At 39.0% G+C, this 17,747-nt stretch overlaps 1 protein-coding gene across 2 annotated transcripts; it reads left to right on the top strand.

Moving 5' to 3' along the window:
• Positions 1 to 418: 418 nt before the first annotated feature.
• Positions 419 to 14,337, top strand: KATNBL1 (katanin regulatory subunit B1 like 1). 2 transcript variants are annotated; one of them, XM_048948977.1, is made up of 10 exons: positions 419 to 552; positions 6,470 to 6,597; positions 7,579 to 7,619; positions 7,984 to 8,263; positions 10,289 to 10,407; positions 10,581 to 10,631; positions 10,713 to 10,802; positions 11,346 to 11,435; positions 11,840 to 11,933; positions 13,453 to 14,337. In XM_048948977.1, the coding sequence occupies exons 2-10, from the start codon at positions 6,484 to 6,486 to the stop codon at positions 13,483 to 13,485; spliced, it is 912 nt and encodes a 303-aa protein (XP_048804934.1). In that variant the 5' UTR covers positions 419 to 552; positions 6,470 to 6,483; the 3' UTR covers positions 13,486 to 14,337. The 2 variants fall into 2 exon arrangements, with proteins under 2 accessions (XP_048804934.1, XP_048804935.1); XM_048948978.1 differs by lacking the exon at positions 419 to 552 and adding an exon at positions 838 to 980.
• Positions 14,338 to 17,747: the final 3,410 nt, after the last annotated feature.

The following is a 17,747-nucleotide window of genomic DNA, read 5'->3' on the forward strand; positions in this document are numbered from 1 at the left end:
GAAGCTCGTAACTTTACACGTGCTGTGTCATTAGCTGCCTGCGGACACAGTAGAGATCAAATGTTGCAAAGTTCCCGATTCAATAAAAATACTCGAGGAACATTACGCATCAGAAAGCTTTCCCTATGGTGAGCAACACCGGAATGCAGTGACGGCGCTGTGAGCTCCACACGACGCCCGCAGAGCCAGCCTTCGCCCCCGCCTCTTTTCAGGAGGCGCGGCTGCAAAAAACGGCGGGAAGCGCGGGGCGGGCACTGCCGCGCGTCCGAGGGGCCGGCGGTCGACCACCCCGAGCGACCACAGCGCCACCGCTGCCCTGTGGACGCGCGCCGCCGCAGAGGGCTGCCCTCGCAGGTGGGCGGCTGCGGCGCGGCCGCCAGAGGGCGCTTTGTTCCGGTACGGCGCGGGCGGAGGCGGAGCGAGGCGGGGCGCGGCCCAGCATGCAGCGCGGCGCCGTTTGAATGGCGCAGGCTGCGGGCGCTGGCTCCCGGCCGTAGCCTCTCGTGACGGTCTCTCCTGTCGGCGTGGGCGGTCCGGTACCATGAGCAGCGGGTGAGCGCGGCCGCGCGGACCGCCGCACCGGGAAGGTCGGCCGCAGGGAGTCACTCGTGGCGGGGCCCCTCCTCGGCTCGGGGCGCGCCCGCGACGCCGCGAGACGGGCGGGGAGGGGCCGCGGCGGCCGGGCCTTCCGCCGGCTGCTCCCCGGGGTCGCTCGCTCGGGCGGGGCGCCTCTGCGGGCCCGGCAGCCGCGGCGCGCGGGTGGGAGCCGGGCCGCCCCGCCAGGCTGCGGGGCCCTGGCGGCCTCCCCGTCGGTCTCGGCTGCGCCCGCGTGGGGATCAGCGCGCGGCCCTGCCTCGGATCCGTCGGGGCTCCGCTTCGGCCTTCTTCTAAAACGACGGCGTCAGCCGGCAGTCAGAACCGGCGTGTGCCCACGGAGCGCGGCGGGGTTGTAATGCTGCCCGGGGAGGATAATAGCAGGGGTGAGGCCTGCTGACTGGGCTCTGCGCCCTGGGTGTGACAGGTGCCTTATTGCAGTGCGGAGGAGAGGGAGGGAGCAAGACGTCTTCATTTGCTTCAGGAGCCTGTGTTAATTGCTTTCTTAAAAAGACTTCAGATCTCTTTTTCTGCTGTGCTGGAGAGGTTTGGCTTGTCGTTCAGTGTAACAAACTGAGAAGTGAAAGCAGTTAGAGACTGTGGGGTGGTTTTGTCAGGTTATTCTAGCAACGTGCTGTGCTTTGGAGCTAGGATGAGTGTGTTATTTGCTTAAAAACTGCCCCTTTTTGTGAGATGAATGTTGTCTTTCTTACTGCCTCAGTTTTTGTTCTTCCCACTGTGTAGCTGCAGACAGAGAAGGACAAGAAGGGTGGTTGGCCTTGGTGGGAGAATTAAATGTAACAGATGGCAGAGAAGTGGCTGTCGGTCCTTGCTGGGTGGAAAAAAAAAATTGTTTCAGTTTAAAGCTGTTCCTTCATTATTAATCAGTGCATGTAATTTTGACTAAAGTGTCAGTAAGCTTATTCAAGTGGATTCAAGTTAGCTTTGTTTTTAATTCCTCAGCTTTATAACTGAGAACTTTTATTATGTTTTAAGAGTAGTATTAATAGTTATCCTCATATGCATATGTTTACATACATGAATATCCAGTGTTGTAGTGTTATACTAGTTTACTTGAACTACGTCCTTAAGTTTTGCAGCTTGTCTTCTTGATGCATTTCAGTTAGAATAATAAGGATGTCTATGGATCTGTGTCTTGATCCTATGGTAAACACCTTGAGTTTGAATTAAAGATTTTTTAGATGCTCTTGACATCTCATCATCAAAAGACGTGCAGGGTAACATTAAGTGCAGTGCACAATGCCACGTGATCTCAGGCCATGAAGTATAGGCACAGGCTGCATTCAGCCTCATGAGGCTAGGTAGGTACCTGTAACTCCATTAGGTTTGGAGTTCCAGTGTACCTTTCTCAGAGTTTGAATTTAAAGTTCTTGCTAGAGATTGGAGTTAAATAGCGAATAGAAAAAAAAAAAAAAATTACTGTTTGTTTTTTATGGATAATTTCTTAAAGCTTATTGACAGTATTAATGTGAGAGCTCCAACACATTAGAGCTCTGTTTCCTGCCTAACAGCTGTTAGATAGTCTTAACACAATAGAAGTTTTCCACCTTGCTTTTCCTGGAGTGTTAATAGCTGAAAATCAACAGGTAAAGAACATTGTTTTGTTAGTGGAGGACTGCTTCTATGATTCTACTTTCCAGTGCTTTTTAAAATTTAACATGCCTTTAAATTCTACTTCCACATGCAGAAAATAGTATGGTGCTTTTACTACTTTCACCTCTCCTGGGCAAAATACTTTTCTAGAAGTTAAATGTCCATTTATTAGACTGTGTGAAGGAGTACTTTGCCCCATGCCTGGATTCATCCTCACTAAACTTTGTTGAACTCCCAACTTGTGATCGCTTCCAAAGCTTCATTATGACTGCTTATGGCAGCAGGCCCTGAACAAATTCTGTGCCTATGTAGTAGGAGGCTGAGCTTAAAAAATTGTAGCAATGTTAACTTGTCACTCAAGTAGTATTTCTGTATGCAAATGTAGTTGATGTTAATTTTTCCCGTGTAGTTCTCTTCAAATTGAAAGAAATGGCCTGATGGGTACAGTTAGCTGAAATTTGTGCCCTGGTGATGTGTGAGGCTTGTCTTGTAGTGTTGAACGAAAACAGTGCATTGATGATAATTCAAGGTTTTAAGGAATGCATTTCTTAAGATAATTCAATACATAACACTTACTGAACTGTCAGAGCATAATTACAAAGTCTTTTTTAAAAAATCTGTTTCCTAATGAAAGCATGTGGAAGGATGTGCAATCAAGAGACAGATGGATTCTGTAATATTTGTCAATCAGGCTTAAAATGAAAGGAAATGATGCCAAATTTACTCAATCTTCTACATCATAAGATAGCACTAATTTATTTTTCTAGACAGATTACCCTTTTGGAAGTAAATTTGGAATAACCATTATTGGAAATGTCTCATAAGCCTTTTACATCTGGCAGTAATTAGTAAAATTAGTTGCTCTTTCCTGGCTCTGTGATGTGTGCCAGCTTCAAATGCATTCAGAGCAGGCACCTCCTTTCTGTGGAGTAACAATTAATGAACTTTTCCAGCTGATTCAAATAAGGATCGATGTTGTCTTCTTGAGAATGTGCTCTTGATATAACGTGAGGGCTGGGGGAGAAACCCCACAACATCTGTGATGGCTAATGTATGTGGAATGCTGTAGGAAAAAGGAGCTTTTAAGAATTCTGGCAATGGATGGGGTGGGACGAATGATTCTTTTAGAGGCTGTTGCAGATGACTGAAACAAAACTTTCACGTTTGTTTTGCTGTCTGCAAAGTACTCAAGTCTGTGCACTGTAAGATATCTGTTATGTTAAAACATGTGAAGGTTACATAACATGCACAGAAAAGTTTGTCCCCTTCTGGGGGCCATGCCCAGAATGTCAGTGGATGGGAGGGAGTGGCAGTGTTTGTTAATACTTGTCTTTGACAGCTATGCACTTGGAAGCCATTTAGTGCTGCCTTCCTTCGTGCAAGTACGGTGTGATTCTAGAGGCGTATTGCATCTGGGTTAGATCAGAGTTTTGTGGGGGATATTTATTTAAATAATTAGCACAGTATTAGAGCTGCTAGGAGAACTCTGCCAAGGTAACATCTAGTGATTGGTTAAGGATAACCTGACTTCCCATTACACGTGGTTGCTGTTATGCTGGTCATTCTGTTTCCTGAAAACTGAGGAGAGGGGAGGAAGGATTGTTATCTGCTTAGAAAAGCCCTTCGTTAAAGGGAGAAAATGGATGGAATGGGAGTCTGTCAGCAAGATGAACTTGTGTGTTTCTGTTCTGATTTACAGTTGTCACAAAGTGTGCTGCAGAGCAGTTTAAGCTTGTATGTTAAAGGACTAAGGCTGAAGAGACTTCATTTTATCCTTATTTTTTCAATCATGTGAAGCAGAGGAGTTGCATTAGCCTTAAGAAATAATATACTAGGCTGTTTAGAACAAATATAGCTAGCTGCACTCATGATGATGGAATTGTCAAAAACTCAAGAAGTTGAGGTATAAGTTGTGTGACCTGATATTAAAAAAAAATATATGCCTTTTTAAAAATTCTCCATATGTATCAAAAAATAGCAGGGGATGGCAGCGTCTGACTGTTCTAGAATATACCTGATAGTTCTCTTGACTGCTTCAATTTCCCGTAAAGCCCCTCTGATTCCCCAGCGTACAGATTTTTAATTGCTGATCAGTGATCCTTATGGAACGCTGAGCAATCTGAGTGATCTAAAGCAAACTGTCATATATTCAGATCTTATTGTGGGTGGTAATTATTAGCTCACAGCCTGTAATTCTGTTTGTGAACCCAGAATTTCTTCACACCTGCAGACATAGATGCTTTGCTCTATGTTCACCCCTAATCTTTGTTTCTGCTTATTGTTCATCACTGTTCTTTAATTTGTCAGTTAACCCTCATCTTTAGTTTCTGGTATAACCTGGTATTGCCAGCAGCCTTCATTTATCCCCTTCATGAGGTACTGTACAAATATCTCCAACTGCACAGTTTTTCTGCAGATTTCCAGCAGTGTTCGCTGTGGGAGCTGCTTATATCGCTTATTACTGTTAGGTATTTCTCCATGCAGAAACTTTCTCTCATCAATGAATTGCTTAATTTCTCAAGAGACCTCAGTGAAGGACTTCAGGAAGCTTTTTTGGAATCCCGGGCCTGATCTGTCCTTCAGCTCTCCTATATCCCATACTGCACTACTTTCTGTGAATGTGCATCACAGGCTTGGAGAATGCCATTAATTCTTCAAAGCAAGACTCAGTGAGGTTGACTCTTTCCCAAGACATTATTTGTATCTACTAATTCTATTCTTAATTGCATTGTTTACCAATTTGTGCAACAGAGATGTCACTGAACCTTCCTTAAGGCCATCTTTAAATACTGACTGTATTTTCCTTTCGGCACCCTAGCAGCTCTACAGGAGAGGTTCTGTACCTCTTTTAATAACACAGCTATTTCTTCCTAGATTCATATGGCTTTTGGATGTATGCCATCCATTTCTATGGGTCTGATGCTGTTTGCTTTGCTCGTGTTTGCTGCTGCTGCTTTGTCTTTAGATACCCCCAACAAAACCAACTTGAAAGACCACCCTAAACTGTAGGACAGTGAGCACAGATGTAAGGATATTTTACTTCACTAAACATTCCTTTATATCTGGTCATCAATTGGGCCTTTGGGATTTCTGTTCCTGGCCGCTAAAGAGGGAGTCTGTAATCTTACATTCTTTTCCTGTTTCAGCTGGAGACTTCATGCTCTCTCATCACATTTTATCAGTGTGTAATCCTTTTCACTTATCTCTTTAGGGCATCATCAAGTTTTATGTAGAAAACTTACCTTTCTAGTGCAGATATTTTGACTCAACCTTAAGAAAATGACTCACATACTGAAACAGATACTAACCCAGGATTCCTTGTTAAGACATTTTTCTCACCTTATGCTGTTTTCCACTCTTAATTCGAATGCATTTCAGTTTAATACTGTTGTTTTGTACATTAGGAATCAACTTTTTTCTTTGTATGAAAGAAGAGGGAATATGAGATAATTTATTAAACAGGCAAATAAGAAGTCGCTGCTCTGCATGGCTACAAGCTGTCATTGTCACAGCAATAGTCAGAAGTGATTATTTAGGAACTGAAGTTAAGGACCTTCTTGGTTCTGACAGGCTGATTCTGTGGGATTTCGCTTCAGTGGCAGTTGGTTCTCCCTGTTCTTCTGGAGTGCTACAGAAAGCCACTTGCCTGGACATACATACAGGTCATCTGCAAAATAGAAATTTTTTTTTCCACAAGCAGTAATACCCAGGTGTTATAGTGAGGAGAAGTTGTGGGAGGGAATTGCCAACCAGGTAAGGGGAGATATCTAAGGCATTTTTTTATTCTGATTAAGCTTGCCTCGTTCCTGAAAAATATGAAGTATTTTTATTTTCCTGTCTTTCCTCATTTGGAAACAGTTGAGAGCAACTATATTTCTTTAGATAGCAGATGAAATAGACTTGAAGGAGAATTTTCATGAGTAATTTGTCTTATTTTTTACATGAATTCCTGCGTGTATGGTATCCTAGAGTGCAGGTGCACTGAACTGATTTGTAAACAAGATCCGTGTATCTTGGGGATGGCGAAGAGGGATTTTTTGCTTTTGGTGGGGAGCTAAAGGTGGGAATTCTGAAGTGCTTATCAGAGAGGTACTAACAAGGCTTCCAGCTAATGTTGCTGAATGGTAATGAATTGATTTGTTTATATAATCGAATATCTTGCAAGTATTTGAACTGTTTGAACTGTAGTTGCTAGTTGCATTTGAAGAAAGCTGGCTGTTTTACAAAATATGACCTGAGTTAATCTTTCCCTTGAAAATAGGGATTTGAGAGATTATGGCATCTGAGGCTCACAATGCTAAAAAACAGAAAGTACTGCATATTGAAGGTTGTCCTGTTGATCTCCCCAGAAAAAGAATCTCTTCTTCCACTAAAAAGATCATGAAGGAGGTAAGGTATTTCTGTCTTCTAGTGAAGCTGAAGTTAATATTCAAATAAAAGTTTATAGCTTTGCACAATCTAGAACTGGAGACATAGCGGTGTTGAGTATGTTTTGTATTTAGATGTCGAACAGAACAGCAATTATATCATGAGAAATATTGTTGCAGGAACACAGGGATGACACAGATGTATCATGTTGTCCATATGAGCAGCAGATAGCAATTTGGTTCTGTTCCTCTTCTTTTCTGCAATCTTATCAGAAAAAGTTCTAGGTTAGGAATTCTATTGTCAAAAAGTTTTCCTTTGTTAAGAGACAGCAAATCTGAGAGGTGGGGTAGGAGAAATAGTTCTTAAGACATTGAAGTTTACTATAAACATTTAGAAATTCAAGTTCAAGCTGTTGCTTAATTTTCAACGGTTTTATGAATCTGTATGGCATAACTTGAATGAATTTTCTTAGTCCTTCAGATTATTAACATTCTGTGCAGCCTAATTGGTATCAGGGTGCTTATGTTTCCTGTTGGTGAATCTAGGATAATCAAGCTAGTTCTACCTACATCAGCCTTCATTTTTTTTGTTGTGCTTTGAAGAAATATTTTCTGCTGCCATCTTTCCTAGCATCTGCTAATCTGTTATATTGTTGGCCATTAGATGTATATGAGAGACAGGTAATGTAACTTCACCCTCAAATTCCAGAAGCTTTTTTTATGCTAGTCACAGTTTTTAGTTCTTTGTCAGTCTCTGATGTTACAGTCCTACCTCTTCCAAAGACTTCGCAAACCTTTAGTTGACTGTGGTGTTGCAAGGACAGCTGTATGTCTACTTACCACTGTGAAATAATTTATAGAAATGTTAGTGTAGCTGTGCTTCAAACAGAATAGAAAAGGTGGCTGGGAGGGAATCTGTGGCAAATTTAGTCCATGATAAAGCAGTGATGCTGTTTGAGTCTTTTTAGTAATAGCCTGTCCTCCTTTGTTCCCTTTCTCCCAGGATAAGAAATCTCCAAAACAGCTGGCTTCATACACAAACAGGTAGGAGGATCTTGCTGTTTAGAGTGAAGTTTCAGGAGGGAGTCAAGCAGGGAGGAAGAAGCAATTTGAATTTATTACAACACCCATATTGTCACAATGAAAAAGTCGTAACTGTACTGACAGTGCTTATAGTTGTCCATTTCTATGATAATGAGTTAATTTTTTTAAAAAAAGCAGGAAAACAGTATTAGTGGTAGGTTTTATTTCTGATAACCCAGTTGTCATGAGGCTATGTACTGATGGTGAAATGCTGAAGTAGCCTATAAGTTTACTGCTGAATTCATAATGATATATTTTACCTTAATACAAAGTGTTGACTTACGTATAGAATTACCTTTACTAAAATACTCCTGTATTTTTGCAGAATAACAGTTGGAAAAACGGTGACCAGTCCCCTATCTCTCTTCAAAGCAGTACATTGTAAAAGAAAAGTCCATTGTTATACTGCAAAGCCTTGTTATAAGAAGAAACAGTTCCCTAAATCAAGGGGCTGTAACATGGCAAATAAAGAAAATGAACTGGCTTGTGCAGGGAATCTGCCAGCAAAACTGAATGATGGTCGTACACACTTGCTGAATTCTAGTGACTCTGGCTCATCTCAAACAGAAGGCCCCTCTTCCAAATATAGTGCATTTTTTTCAGAGGTAAGTTGAGCTTAAAAGAAATCTGAGTTCAGTGTAAGCATTCTTGTTAGTTTTGAATAGTTTTTTGAGTAGATTAGTTTTCTTAACATTCAGATTGGCTCAGTTTGTGATTTGCAGTCTTATTCCTCAGTAGACTGTTTCAGTTGCCAACAGTAGTAGTTCTGCCACTTTATCAGCACAAACTTAGATCTGACATCCTAGTCTAATTTCAGATCATACCAGCATCAAGTGAAAAATATTGTTTTGGCTGGGTTAGATTTCATGACTTAAGATGCATGGCCTCATTTGTTTTTGAAGGTGTTAGTGTATGGATGGGAATAAGCTGGTGAGATTGGATGGGGTTTTTTTTTTAATAACGTTAGCTTGGTGACCATGAAAACAACTTAAATGATTGTAAAAGATTGTTCTTACAGAGATTACTTAAGGAAACTCAAATGGTTGCAGAGCTTTTGTAACTGGCTACAACATCAAATGGATATGAAATAAATGTGTTTTGTGACACAGCTTTCTCAGTCCTTTTCTGTTGAGGTTTTCCTTTCTTTCAGTGTAGCTGTTTTAAACACCTACAGGCCTCACTAGGTAACAAAGTGAGTCATGGCAGAAAGCATGACAAGTAAGACTGTCGCCATACTGTCTCTTCATGGCAGCTTCTACCTACAGTTCCATGAAGAGAGTGCTCTGGAGGTGCCAAGTTGGTGGTACCTTTAAACACCATTTAAACTAATGGCTTCAATGGGTGAGTGGAAAGTAAGCTAGAATGGAGAGGCTGTGTGATGGAGAAGGATAAAAAAAAAATTGTGGGATCATAGAATGGTTTGAGCTGGAAGGGACCTTAAAGATCCTCTGTTCTCAACAGCCCTGCTATAGTCAGACACCTTTCCTTAAATCAAATTGCCCGAAGCCCCATCCATCCAGGCTTCAAGCACCTTCAGGGATGGGATATCCACAACTTCTCTGGGCAATTTGTTCCAATGCTTTACCACCCTCATATTAAAGAATTTCTTCCTAATATCTAACCTAAACCTACCCTTCTACTTTTAAAAAAAAAAAAAAAAAAAAAAAAAAACCATTAGCACCTTGTCACAGAATCGCAGAATGGCCAGGGTTGGAAGGGACCTCAAAGATCACGAATCTCCAACCCCCCTACCACATGCAGGGCCACCAACCTCCACATTTAATACCAGGCTGCGTAAGGCCCCATCCAACCTGGCGTTGAACACCTCCAGGGACGGGGCATCCACAACCTCTCTAGGCAGCCTGTTCCAGCACCTCACCACTCTCTCTCTAAAGAACTCTAAAGAACTTGTCCTATCACTGTACTACTTGATCAAGTCTCTCTACATCTTTCTTGTAGGCTCTCTTTACATTGGCCTTCTAGTACTTAAGGTTTCCCCAAAGCCTCCTCTTCTCTTGATCAGTCAAAATTCCCCCAGCCTGTCTTCTTGGGAAAGAGGTTTCAGCCCTTTGATCACCTTCACTGCCTTCCTCTGAATCTGCTCCATCAGCTCTATGTTGCTCTTACACAAAGAGTCCCAGTGCTGGATGCAGTACTGCAAATTAGGTGTCAGAAGAGCAGAGTAGAGGGGACCGATCATCTCCCTTAAACTGCTGGTCATGCTTCCTTTGATGCAGAGCAGGTGATGCGATGGACTTTCTGGGCTGCAAACTCATGCTGCTGGCTTGTATGAAATACTTTCAAATGTAAAGTATTTAAATAAGCGCTTCTCAAAGTTGTTGAGACTTATAGGTTAATGCCTATGAGTAAGTGCTGTAATTATTAGATATCTCTATTCAAGTGTTTGCAGACCTTATTCTTGCAGATTTTAGGTATAGTAGAAAGTCTGTTGGTGCCTTCTTCCAAGGGTGATTCATGCTCTAAGGCTACTATTAAGAAAACTTCTATTAATCATACAGGTGGTAAAATATATTTTCATATACTCCAGCATTGCCATACTGAAGCAGCTTATTGTGTCACTGCTGACTACTTACCTTGCTGTCAACTTCTGTATTCTTAAAAACATACAGGTTTCTCAGGACCATGAAACTATGGCTCAAGTTCTTTTCAGCAGGAATCTGAGGCTGAATGTCGCTTTAACCTTTTGGAGAAGGAGAAGTATAGGTGAACTGGTAGCCTACCTATTGAGGTAAACTTGATTTTCTCTTCCTTTATGTTCTTAAAGTGGTAGCAAAACCAAATATGATGCAGTCTTTTAGGATTTCCTTAAATCTTGTAAATTATCAATAATTACTTATTAATGGAAACATAGTTCAACCTGTGCTTAACTAGTGACACTTCTTTTATCTTCCATGTTTCTAGGATACAAGATCTTGGAGTTGTAGTAGACTGCCTTCCTATGCTTACAAACAGGTACAAACAGGAAGTGGGACATGCGAATGTACTATGCCCACAGAGAATTTCTGGCACTTCTGAAACATCTTGTTTTTTAAGTTTACAGGAAGAAAAACCATATATTTCAGTTGGCTGCTGTGTAGATCTTTTGCCTTTAGTGAAATCACTACTTAAAAGCAAATATGAAGAGTAAGTATCAATTTCAGATGTCTAAATGCCATTCCTTCCTGGCTATGTGGTATCCATGTGTTTAAAGATGTTTGGTCCTCTGACTCATCTTCCCACCAGCCCTGCCTTTCTTGGGTTAGCACTTACCTAAAGGAGCTTCCGTATAAGCCTTCATATTGTTTTTAATAGCATCCAGGGGTTTAATTTAAAACAAACAAAAGTTCTGCAGGGTTAAGCAACCATGGGGGAGTTAGTTTTTGGCTTTGTGTAGGTATATCATTCTAAACAGTGAAGCACAATGGCAGCAAGGTTTCTGCATGTTCTTTAACATAAGATCAATTAAACTTTCAGGTATAACATAAATAATCTCTTACTATTTTTTAAGAAGTACTTTAGTTTACAACTTAAAAAAATGAGAACATGGGCAATTGCCTAAAATTGAGAATTTGTGTAATTCTGTCTGTTCCAAACCAGCAAATGTGTGGCTTTCTAAATTGCATTCGTGCTTGTATGAAAGTATTGGCTGACTTGTGGATATTTGAATTGTATAAAATGTTATTGCAGATATGTGATAGTTGGTCTAAACTGGCTTCAAGCTGTAATTAAAAGATGGTGGTCAGAACTATCTGCGCATAAAGAGAGGGCAGAGGATGGGTGAGTATAGTGTTGGAAAACATTTAAATGTTTCTGTAGCTGATTTCATCTCAAAATCCCTATTAATGCTGATCAACAGGAGCGCACCTTTTTATACAAAGGAAAAATTGATGCTTACAATTTGAAAGTAGAAGCTTAAAAGCATTTAAGTTCTTTAATTGTCAAGTCACAGGTGGTGTTTGGAAATTTGCTTGAAAGATTATCATTCTTGTATTTCTTTTGCTTTTAACTTCTAGTAAATAAAGAATATAATTATTGGGATATTAAGTGCTGCAGAAAAAATATTGATCTGAGTTTATGGTAATATTAAGACTAAAGCGATATACAGTATGAAACACCTGTTTCAATCAAAGTCTGGGGAACTGTAGTATACATGTTAAAAACTATTATTGGTTGTTTTTCAGAAATATGGTTATTTTAAAACAACAATTAAGTGAATTATGGGAACAAGAAAATCATCTTACTCTGGTTCCAGGATATACTGGTAATATAGCAAAGGTAATCCAGTTACAGTTGTTCAGTAATAAGTATAGTTATGCCATTTATACATGTAGTTTTCCTCTTACTGGATGCTATTTACTCTAAACTATTAAAGGCTAGAACTGTATCAGCTGTTGGAGTATGTTTCACCAATGCTGAGGTATATTGCACAGTCCTTAGTCTGAAATTCTAGTATTGCGGTTTAGGATGCTGATGAATTTTTATCTTTTCTAACCTTTATAAAGTATCTCCTTAATGACATTTAATAAAATAGTAAATAGTAGTAAACCTTAGAATGTTCAAAAACAGGGGTTCAGATAAGTAAGTAGACTGTGAAGCACAGGTGTTTTCTTTAAAATTTGCTGTACCTCATCTGTGTGTGATGCAGCAGATTCTCACTCTGGCAAGTGGTGTTAGCATTTGCATGTTAAGTGACCAGGACAAGTGACAACATGCTAAATTCTAAATCTTTTTTCTGGCCTAATGCTTAAAAAATAGTAATTTTGTGAAGGGCAGAAGAGCAGCTCCATCTGAAGTGAATGACCTCTGTGCCCTTCTTGGCATACTTACAGTATCAATACTGTGCGTGATGTCCGATTAATACATGATTTGCTGTGTGTGTTACTCATCTCTCTAAAGGTAGTTTTCTGAGGCTGGGCACCAAAGCTTACACTGAGGAAGAAACCTTCCTCCCACTGGCATGACCTGAGAAAGGCAGGGAATGAACCAGAACATAAAGCAGCCATTTAGAGTAAACTTGAAAAGAATTTAGTGATTGCCTGCTCTATTTGTATGTGTAGGAACTTCGTTGCATCTACAACTACTCAGAATCTTACAGTACGTAGTCACATAGAATTTGTTGCATTGGTGAATCGAGCAAATAAGTTTCTTACCCTCCTGGGACTGCTCTGTTTCCCTGTCTGGAATTTTGACATCTCTACAGGGCTAATTACAGGCTTCTTACAGAGTCTCACATAGTTGATATTCAGAAGAATCAACTAACTCTCCACTGGTAGTGCAGTGGTAGCTTGTAATATGGATTGCCCAGTTCTTCTGATGGATCAGTGTAGCAGTTAGTGCTAGCATCAGTTTTTCCTTCTTTCTGTTCGTTTGCCTCCTTAAGGTTCTCCAGGATGTGTGTGACCAAGGGCGCAAGTGAGGAGCAAAGGAATAGTATAAGAATGTTGAAGGGGTGTAGGGTGGGTAACAATGACTCTTAAACATCATCATTTTAGTGAGATTATGTCTATGAAATATAGTTTTGTATCCTGCCATTGGTGTTTGTGAAGTGAGCAAAGAAATGCTAAGTTGATGGCTTTAGACAATTAGTGCCACTGTGCTCGTAAGCATAGCATTAAAAATTGTTTTTGAAAAAATGAGAAAAAAAACAGTCCTGAACATGTGGATATTCTGAAATTTGCCCTAATTGTAATTCTTATATTACGGTCCTGATTGAGTAACCTATTCTCAGACCTACAGCTGGTATTACAAGAGTAGGTAATATGACAAACATTGTCTTTTTTTTTTTTTCTTCTAGGATGTAAATGCTTATTTATTACAACTGTGCTGACACGACTGAGAAATGATGCGCTTATGTGGTGAAACAATCCTTTAAAATGTTCCTGAAATGCATACTATTTCTGAAAGCCTTCTGAAAAATATTGGTGGAAGAGAACTGAACTGTCAAGCTGTTTAATGAAACCACTAACGAAATCCTAACAATCTACTTCACATTGAAGTGGAAAAATGTCTAGTAGGAGCAACTTTTACTTCAGTGAGGTGAAACTGCACTATGAAAACTGTATGCCTTTGCTGCATTTGGGATTCATTCAATTACTAGGTATTCACTGTTTTCCTACAGCGTTGCATAAAAAGATGAATTCAAGTGGTTCTGCCATCTTGTCTGACTGACAGTAACAAAGAACCAACACGAGCAGTCGGCATTAAGAGCTTTTAGTGTTCATTCACAAGAACTCCAAAATGCACAGCTATCTTCCAACTATATTAAAGACAACTCTGAAATATTCAATTATTTCTTTGTTTTAATTGAAACTAAAGACAGTTTTTGTTTGCACTATTGAAAAAGTATACAACAAAAATGCCTTAATTACTAGTGTTTGAAAAAGCCAATGTGTTGAGATGTAAGTAGCTATTGTATGTTCAGACTGTGATGAAAAAGTGCTACAGAAGTCAGGGTTTCACATTGTGTAGTTGTTCTTGAAACATTGCACATATACAAAAATTAATGTAAGAAAAATAATATGAATACCTGAACTTAAGCTTGGATAAGCAGTTATTACAAATGTGAGCAGAATGGTGAATATACCAAACAATTTTTTTTATATTGTATGTGGATTTCTAACATGATATCTTGTTCTGTATCATTTAAACTACATGCAAGTAAGTAAATATATTAAATGTATCTACTGTTTTCTTCTCAAGTTCATAAAAATAATTTCTAGAACAACTTCTTCCACAGTACTTTCTATTGTAGATATTTATATCTATTATTTGTGAAATGTTTACAGCCAGTCAAGGCCATTGTTACTCAAGTCACATCCTTCATATTCTACCTCCTTTAAGGAAATGGCAGATAGCTTTGCAAAATCAATTACTAACCTGATTTAATGCTGTCAAATTAGTACTACTTTAAACTGGAAAAAAAACCCCAAACACAAACATTGAAAAAACTATCAACTTTTACTCTTCTACCATTGTTCATTGCTATTTTAATTTAAAAGCTATACAGCCGCAGCTCTGAGGGAGTTTTGATTTTTAGTCTTGTTTCTATGTTTTTATCTTCTGGTTAGGAAGCATGCTTTTCCAATTAAAGCATATAAAGTGCCAGTTTTTCACTTAAACAGAAATATAACACCAAATCTGTTTTCTAAAAAATGAAAAGAAGAATGATAAAGTACTTGGAAAGGTTATTTTCATGTCTAGCATAAAATGAATGCACTTTTACTGAAATGTCAGGCAAAAAGACTAGTGTGTTTTTGTTTTTTGTTTTTTGTTTTTTTTTTTTTTTTTACTTTACAGATGAAACACATCTTACAGATATCTCAGATACCTTACAGAAGAGATTTAAACTCAAGTAGTGGTCAACAGCTTTAGGCCTCCTGTTACTTCATTTGTAGTTTGTATTTTATTTATGCATCATTATTGCCGATTTCTGAAGACCAGTTAGAAATTGATCATCAGAACTTGGTGCTCTTTGGTTATTAGAATATTCTTCAAACTATCAAATGTATTGTGCTACAGGCTATCAGCTACAAGGAAGAATGTTTGAGACATCCCAAGATTGCAGCTTTCACTGGGACAATCTCCTGAGATATACATAGCACAACATAGCTGGAATTATGTATAACTAGAGGTATTTCACACCACAAAGATTTTCGAGGCAGAACTTAGTGTTTCTCAGAATGTTTTTTCTGTCTAGTAAAAAAAAAATTGAACTACAATTCAGTAACGTTATTTTCTTTATTGTTCTTTAGAGCACTGATATATAAAGCTAACAAAGGCTTGGAAAGTAACTGCTGGAGCTCTTAGATGGCTCCTCAAGGAGCGTTCTGTAAAGGTGGTGGAAACTCAGTTTTTAATTTTTCCTGTTTTTTTTTTTTTTTTTTAATTAGATAAGGTGAAAAAATTCATGGCCATATAATTTGGATACTACAAGAAGTAATCACTAATTAAAATGAAATACTTTACTGTTCAAAAACTCAGCTCAATAATAGGTATGAACATGTAGTCTTAAACTGAATTGTACCGTATGGCCATGGATTTAATAATACATAACCGTGGATGGTGCTTTTTTTAAATGTCAAGATAAGATTGTCTTTAGGATTATTATTGAGTAATAAAATAATGCATTATTTTTTAACTGCCAAAAGTTGTATTTTGACAGCATCAATAATACAATATTAAACTTGAAGTCATTAGTATCTGTGCCTTATTTAAAATGATCTTATATGTTCAGAAGGCTTTTACTTGAAGAGTGAACTAGAATTCCCCCTTCCCTTAAACTGAAGTTACAGAAGCTTTCTAGGAAATTGGCTCAAATTTAAAATGTTTTCATATTAGGTAAATATTTATAAAAAATAAGTATAATGTAGCCGCCAGAGTATAGGCAGTGCTGAAGAATGGAGGCTGAAAAAGCTTCCCCATTCATGAGCTGGATATGAAGAAGCTAGCATGACCTAACCATCATGTGCAACTCCATTTGGAAGGAATCGCACCTCTTTCTTAGTAAAGAGTATTCTGCAGTGGAACACCCTATCACAGGTAGGTGCTACAGTTCCAGGATATATAGAAATGCTGACAAGTAGTTAGTGGTATTAAAAAAAAAATGAGCATTCACTTTCCAGGAGCTTATCTTCTGGAGGGAGACATAGTTTAAGTCATCTTAAGGCTGCCTTATTGTTATCAGGGGCTGCAGTTTTTAGTGTCTTGGGAGCAGGAGAGGTGAAAGAATAGGCAAGGCCAAAAAAAAAAAACCCCAAAACATCACTCCATGTCCTCAACTGTGACATCAGTCCCATTACTTTATTTTGTGTATCTAAAGTAACTTGTGTTTTCTTTTTCTGGTGTCTGAAGTAGGCACATTTTGTATTTGATGCATTGCATTGACGAGCAATGAGTTTTTTGAAGACATGCTAGTATCAGGGTTCATTTTTTCCTTTCTTGAAGAAGTGGATGTTCTTGTATGTAAGAAGTTTTGCATAAGAAAGATTCATCTTGCAACTTAAATATAGCTGCTTTACCATGTTCATCTTGATAGGTCTTCCATTATTACAGAAGACTCAATATATGGAGATCTGCAGCTGTATTTTGTCTCCAGTCTTCTAGTGCAAACAGTCATATGGCTTAGGCAGCTATTTGAAAGTACAGAGCAATGCAAATCATGCTACTGGTATGAAGTTATTCCAACCTTTGAACAGTATGAATTCTTCAATTTATGAAGGCACTTGGTTCTTGCATGGGAAGCTTATACTGAACTGATGTTCCATTAGAGGAGGGAAAAAAAAAAAAGCAGCTCTTAATAGCCTGTGTAAATGTCAGACATAGTTTAATATCTGTCTTCAGTCTACCTTCCTATATATGATAGTAACTGTAGGCTACAGCTAAAGAATTGCTGAGAGAATAATGCGAGTGTGCTTTAATCCATTATTTTAATTCCCTGTTAATTGTTTTGTTTTCTGCCTTGGAATGAGACTAAATGCAAGTATTTGTCTCCAGGTATTTCCCCCATACATTCATTTTTGAGCATTTAATAATGTTATTTCTTCCTCTTTGTAGTCTAAACATACTGTGAGTATCTGCTGTTGAGTTGAGGAAGAGTGAAAGTTGACAAAATAAAGGTAAGACAATTTGAAAGCTATTGTTAAAATTTTTCCTCTTAAACTTTCAACACAAATTTTATTAATATCTGCTAATGGAAATGGACATCCATGGCTATATGCTTGAGTCTGAACTTGATTATTTTTTTTTTAACTCTAAATAACCATAACTGCAGGGTAGTCATCTTTTTTTTCCCCACGAAGGACTAAGTTGTACTCTGATACCAACCTGTAATATGGGGACGGGGTTATGGTACTGTCTCTTAAGGTGGAATTGACCACACAGACTTGAACTATTGGAGGCCTACAGCATTTTTGCTTCCATAATGGTGAGAGTTTTGTAGTGCATGTAGACTACAACAGTATAAATGGTGACCTCAAAATGAGGTGCGTTGCTTTCAAGTTAAATGTGGCATGTTTCTGATTGACACAGATCCCTGCTTTAATTCAGTCTTTACCAGGAGCGATGTGGGGTAAACAGACACCAATAGTCAGT

The sequence above is a fragment of the Lagopus muta genome, chromosome 6 (assembly GCF_023343835.1).
Source record: "Lagopus muta isolate bLagMut1 chromosome 6, bLagMut1 primary, whole genome shotgun sequence".
Taxonomy (NCBI): Eukaryota; Metazoa; Chordata; class Aves; order Galliformes; family Phasianidae; genus Lagopus; species Lagopus muta.

Bases quoted from the DNA above. Each gene is read 5' to 3' on its own strand.
- KATNBL1 (XM_048948977.1), top strand. From the start codon at position 6,484: ATGGCATCTGAGGCTCACAATGCTAAAAAACAGAAAGTACTGCATATT. The intron at 8,264-10,288 runs GTAAGTTGAGCT...AAAAACATACAG, and splicing joins ATAGTGCATTTTTTTCAGAG to GTTTCTCAGGACCATGAAAC. The intron at 11,436-11,839 runs GTGAGTATAGTG...GTTGTTTTTCAG, and splicing joins AAAGAGAGGGCAGAGGATGG to AAATATGGTTATTTTAAAAC.